Here is a 6027-nt window from a genome sequence, read left to right as displayed (position 1 = left end):
TGCAGAGATCTGAGGAGCAGTTAACTGTAGTCCTCAGAAATTCAACAAATTTTAAATTCTAACACAAAGAAAGCGGAAGGAAACGGAATATACATGCATCTGACAGGATTTCCTGCAGCACCAGAGCCATCCGGAAGTGGAAAGTGAAGGATATAGACTATGTGCACAACAATAACAGAGGTAGTTGTTGGCAATAAAAATCTTAGGCCTCAGGCACCTCCAAGTATGCTAATTAAATAAAGAAAGATAAAAGAAAGACCTAAATGTCTGCAATAAACATATAAACATGTCACAATAAACATACTTGCATGAAACATAAGCATATCTTATCTCCTCCAATGCGTTCAACATTCAATAAACCTCACACTAGACACCCCTATCTTTCCTCACACTCACAGCAGAAGAGAATAGAACCCACTGCACAGCCTTCTTCTCACATTGCACTTAATTTCTCATTAATCATGCTGGGATCAATAACTCATGTATTGCATAATGCCCAAATGCACAATCACACAACAAATAAAAATTATGCAGTGCCCTACCAGATTTGCACATCTTACAGCTATAACGGTGAGTACCACAAATGTACGTACCCCCCTCCCATACACACACATCTTATCTCTTCCATCTCTTCTATCTGTATATAATGACTGACGGCGCATACTCACTATTCAAGAGGTTGGTGTTGGAAGGTTGGTGGCTGGCCAATTATTTTTCAGGCCCTTTTTATCTGTTGTAAATGTGCTGTATTTATATAGCGCTTTTCCAGTCTTAACTGCTCAAAGCGCTTTTACATCTACAGGAAACATTCACCATTGACACACATTCATACACTGTGGCCGGGGCTGGCGTACAAGGTGCCACCAGCTCATCAGATATACAATGACTGCAGGGGCGGGGATCGAACCACCAACCTTCCGATTGGAAGGCAACCGCTCTACCACTGAGCCACAGCCGCCCTTATTATTATTATTGAACAAGCAAAAGTGTCATTACATCACAAAATGTAAAGAAACAACAAACTCAAATCAATAATTTCTTGTGTTCCAAACAGCCAGTGTACCGACAGTACAGATTGGCTGCACTCCCCTTTTTTATGTTTTGTACATTGAGTGGTGTCATAAGCCTCAGGATGAGATCTTTTTTTTTTTAAAACATTTCCAATGGTGGGGACACATTTTTTATCGGAATATGCTCAAAATCTGCGTGGGGATTGCCTTCACATATCTTTGCCAGTCTATGGTCTTTGCATTGACTTTATATTCCATCCCGCAGCCTCACTTCCACCAAACACACTTTCATGCTATACCAGCTTAGTTTGCATAATGGAAGAGGCAATATTAATTCATACTTGTTTGTCAGGGCATACACTTTTATTTACAATTCTGATTGACATGTCCTGTCCTGTGGGGTACCACAAGGCTCTGCCTTAGCATCACTGCTTTTCTCATTGCACATGCTCTAAATTTGCGACTTTCTACCCCAAGTGAATGTAAATTTATATTTTTAAGCAGATGACACCCGGATTTATATTACCAGCCATCCAATTTTCCATGCATTTTCTTACTATTCTACAATGCTAAATGCCATTCTACACTGTTAAATACTTGTCAAATCAGAGAGGCAAAAACCATTGAGCCTTATTTATATATATATAAACACCTTGTATTGCTACCTGTTCTACCTTGTTCTGGTTAGTTTTTCATATATAGTTTTCTTTAAATATGTCTGTACATAAGCAATACAATTGTATTTTCTGATTGAGTATGTAATTTTGTTTTTATTAATTTTTCCTTAAATTTCAATAGTTAATTGCAATTAATGTTTTATCATCAACATGATTAAAATTCACTTATTTTGCATTTCATAACTGTAAAGTGTCCATATTCTGAAAAATCCCCTTTTCTAGGATTTGGGGTGTTATTTTCTGTCTCTGGTGTTTCCATACACAAACTTGAAAAAAAACCAAATCCATGCTGTTTTGAGTGAGATGCAGGATTCTGAACGTCCTCTGCCTTTAGTCTCCGGATGAGCTGTTCAAAATCTCCACGGTTTTCTACATAACTAGCAGAGACGAGGTGGCTAACCGTAGCACATGCTAGCATTAGCATGCTAGCTCATTCTCAATGGCAACACACTGCTACCACACACACTAGTTCACCATAATCTAAAAAAAACTACTTCCATGTTCCTGTTCTGCAGGTATTCCACCAGTGCCCCTAGTTTAGAAGAAGTTTCCCAGCTAACCCTGCCTTGTACTGATCAAAGTTGGAAAAACAGTAGCTAGCTGATAAAAAACTATTCTGGTACAACCTCAAAATACAATTATGAACCTGAAAATTAGCAAAATATGGGCACTTTAAGTCTGTAATATCAATGTAAACCAATTTTTACCAATGTATCTTAATTGTGAATCAAATGAATGCAAAGAAAGCGACTTGACTTTTAGATTTATTTGTTTTTTTGCCCTGAAGCTTGCCCTTTAAAAAAATTAAAAATAAATCATTCAGCAAAAGTGCATGGACAAGATGTCAAGCTGGTCTGCAGTTAGTTGCCAACCATTTCGCAAGCGCTTTTTTCAATTTGGTTTCATCCACAGGTCTGTGGCGACTCTCCAAAATAGTGCTTTGCCTGAGTCCGCTAGCATCGTCAACCTGATTAGCTGTGCTAGCTGCATGCTTACCTTGTAGATGGTAGCTTAAACTTGAAGTGCCTCTTTGATATTTTAGTTCGATTTCACACAAGGTGCATATTGCTTATGACTTGTTGACAGAGCCATCTGGGAGATTTTAAAGTAAAACGCGCCATTTAGAACTGTTGTTCATCTCCATGGCATCAGCAGGTTGTAGGAAGTGTCTGTTGCAGCTTCATAGACAGTTAAAGAAATGGACAAACAGATCCCGTTGCTCTGGACAGAGACCATTGAAGGATATTAGAAACACTTTTCCGGTGATGGCTGAGCGTTACTGTGGAGCCTCCAACAAATGCTAGTTAACATTAGACTAATTAAACCTAAACAGCTGATGTCCAAAGTCCAAACTGTCTGCGAGCTTCTCCTGACAATACAGTGATTTGTTGACTATGCAACAGTAAGTCACGTGGTTGTGACACAATCGTTAGCCTATATTTTACAAAAAATAGCCATAAAGTGAGCTACAAGGTAATGGAGCTTTTTATACAATGTTGTGTTTCCTTAGAAATAAACAATGGACAAATAGTCTTTAAACGCTTCGGATGTAAAGTTATTTGCCGTCAAAGTGACGTCAAAATGAATGGCAGTCAATGGAATGCTAACGGCAGGTGATGGCTTGTCAGTGGTAGAGCGGTTGCCAGCCAATCGGAAGGTTGGTGGTTCGATCCCTGGCCCTGCAGTCCCACGTCGAAGTGTCCTTGGGCAAGACACTGAACCCAGAGTTGCCCACGGTGCTGCGCATCGGAGTGTGAATGTGTGTGAGTGTTTATCTGATGAGCAGGTAGCACCTTGTACGGCAGCCTCGGCCACAGTGTATGAATGTGTGTGAATGGTGAATGTATCCTGTATGATGTAAAAGCGCTTTGAGTAGTCGTTAAGACTAGAAAAGCGCTATATAAATACAGCACATTTACATTTATTAGACATAAACTATATAAAAAAAAAACTATTTAAACTATTATTTGGTAACAGCACCAGTGACGGTGTACAATAAAGTAAATGTAAATGTGCTGTATTTATATAGCGCTTTTCTAGTCTAACGACTACTCAAAGCGCTTTTACATCATACAGGAAACATGCACCATTCACACACATTCATACACTGTGGCCGAGGCTGCCGTACAAGGTGCCACCTGCTCATCAGATCTCACAAACATTCACACTCCGATGCGCAATAATTATAACAAGTTATGCTCTGTCTTTAATCTCATAGCAATAATCCTGACAGCCCTAGTTTTTACATATTTTATATTTGTATTATCTTCCCTATTTGTAATTGTTTTCTTTCTTTTTTTTAAGGTGTACTAAGACACTGACTTTTAGGGCTTCACAATTAATCGCAATTATTATGGACAATATCCAAATCGCAAGGAGGCGCAATATTTGTTAAAGGCAAAATACTGTATTTTTTGCAATTCCATTTTGAATTACTGGCAAGTTTTACAAACTTAAGACAAAAATTGTTTTGACTGGTACAGAGCCTTGAAAAAATGAAACCATGACAAATAGAAGAATTATTTTAAAACTGATGAATCATATGTCAATTGCAGTCAGAAATGATCGTCCTAAGATATTTTTCTCATACTATGCAGCCCTAATGACTTGTGTTCTTCAGAACACAAAATACAAACAAAAGGCTTAATTCTTCCCAGGAATATATATATATATATATATATATATATGGGGGTTATCAGATCATTTCATACTGTGGGGCTTATGTTCAGGGAAGCATGAATATCAACAACTAATTTTAATAATATCCAGTCTTTAGTTGTCCTCAGGCACATTGCCATAGAACTAATTGTTGGTCCAGGGAAATATTTGCCCTGGCAGTGGCACCATAATCATAACTAATCATATTCTGAGGACCATAAACAACCACACCAATCTGGCCAGTAATTGTTATGATACTCTCGGCGCAACTATTTAAAGATAAATCGACTAACAAACACACCGCAAACAAGAAATCTTAAATCCCTGCCACCATGAGGTGAGAAATAGCTGAGCAAAGATGATAAGATTGAAGATGTTGATGAACAACATGTAAGGGAAAATGGACAGACAGCAAGAAATCTGAAGTCTTTGGTGCATATAGACTCACGCTGTAGAGGATGTCCACCCAGCCCTCCATGGTGATGCACTGGAACACTGTAAGCACTGCAAACAGGATGTTGTCGAAGTTGGTGATGCCAAAGTTGGGTCCAGTCCAGTACTCTCTGCACTGGGTCCCGTTGGGACACATCCTGGCGGGGGGCTCCAGACCACATGGCCAGTCTGCAGCTCTCTCACCTGATTGACAAAGAGATGAAGGGAATTAGATTGGATATGCATATTTATGTTTTCACTTAAATTGCTTCTGAAATATCTATTAGATTGGGAGATGGCTAGATGGATTGATGGATAGATAGATCTCAAAGTGCCACTAAAGCCCAAGTGACATTGAATATGTAGGTCAGAAGTGGAGCAGGGACAGCAGAACAGAAAAATAAAAAAGCCTTTGTCCAGTTGCCTCATGCTGCTCTGATGTTCCCTCCTAACAATAGGTCATCAGTCATGCCGGTAACACTTCCAAAGGGAATCTCCTGGGGACATCCTCCATGTTGCCCAGCCCCTCTCAACTGGTTCTTCTCAATGAAGCCCATTGACCTCGTAACCTTATCATGCAACCTCATTCTGTCAGTCACTGCACAAAGCCTGTGGCCACAGGTGAAGGCCAGTACAAAGATGGATGGGTGAATTTAGAGTTTTGCTCTGTGGCTTGGCTCCCTGTTCAGCGGCATGATCCGGCAGCTGAGGCACCTGGCCAGCAGCTAATAACACAGCCTCTCTTCTCAACTTACAACATCTGGAAGTCACCTGTTTGTGAGATTCCACTTTTCCTTTACCGTTACTTAACAAAACATTAAGACATGCTGTTTTTATGGGTTCTCATTTAATTTCCTCTGCACATTTATCTCAACTCATTTTTGGCCTTGATGTTGCAGGTGAAAGTTACAATTGGATGGTGCGCCTCTACACCACAACAAGGACCCCTATAACATAACCACAGTTCTACTGTCACATCTGCAACATCAAAATCATTGAGATGTGCATGTTGGACAAATAATAGCATCCATCCGAGACAAAATATTTGAACCACAGACAAAACAACATATCACAGTGACTGCAAGACTTGAAGATACCATATTACAAAATGATGCAGGTGTTTCTAGTCTTGGGGTGCAAAATATCGATATTATATCCAACATTGATATATGAGGCTAGATATCGTCTTCGATTTTGGATACCGTAATTTTGTGATATGACACAAGTGTTGTCTTTTCCTGGTTTTAAAG

General features: G+C 39.4%; 1 protein-coding gene across 8 annotated transcripts in view; it reads right to left on the bottom strand.

The window, feature by feature from the left end:
* Nucleotides 1–6027, bottom strand: part of cacna1bb (calcium channel, voltage-dependent, N type, alpha 1B subunit, b) — a 300576-nt gene that overhangs the window by 182869 nt on the left and 111680 nt on the right. For all 8 annotated transcript variants that reach the window (XM_032540360.1, XM_032540362.1, XM_032540361.1 and 5 more), the window contains one exon: nt 4794–4981. In XM_032540360.1, coding sequence (XP_032396251.1) covers nt 4794–4981 — 188 coding nt within the window. The remainder of the gene's footprint in view (nt 1–4793; nt 4982–6027) is intronic.

The sequence above is a fragment of the Etheostoma spectabile genome, chromosome 16 (genome assembly GCF_008692095.1).
Source record: "Etheostoma spectabile isolate EspeVRDwgs_2016 chromosome 16, UIUC_Espe_1.0, whole genome shotgun sequence".
Taxonomy (NCBI): Eukaryota; Metazoa; Chordata; class Actinopteri; order Perciformes; family Percidae; genus Etheostoma; species Etheostoma spectabile.
Note: the sequence above shows the minus strand (reverse complement) of the source record. Positions and strands in the feature narration are given on the sequence as shown.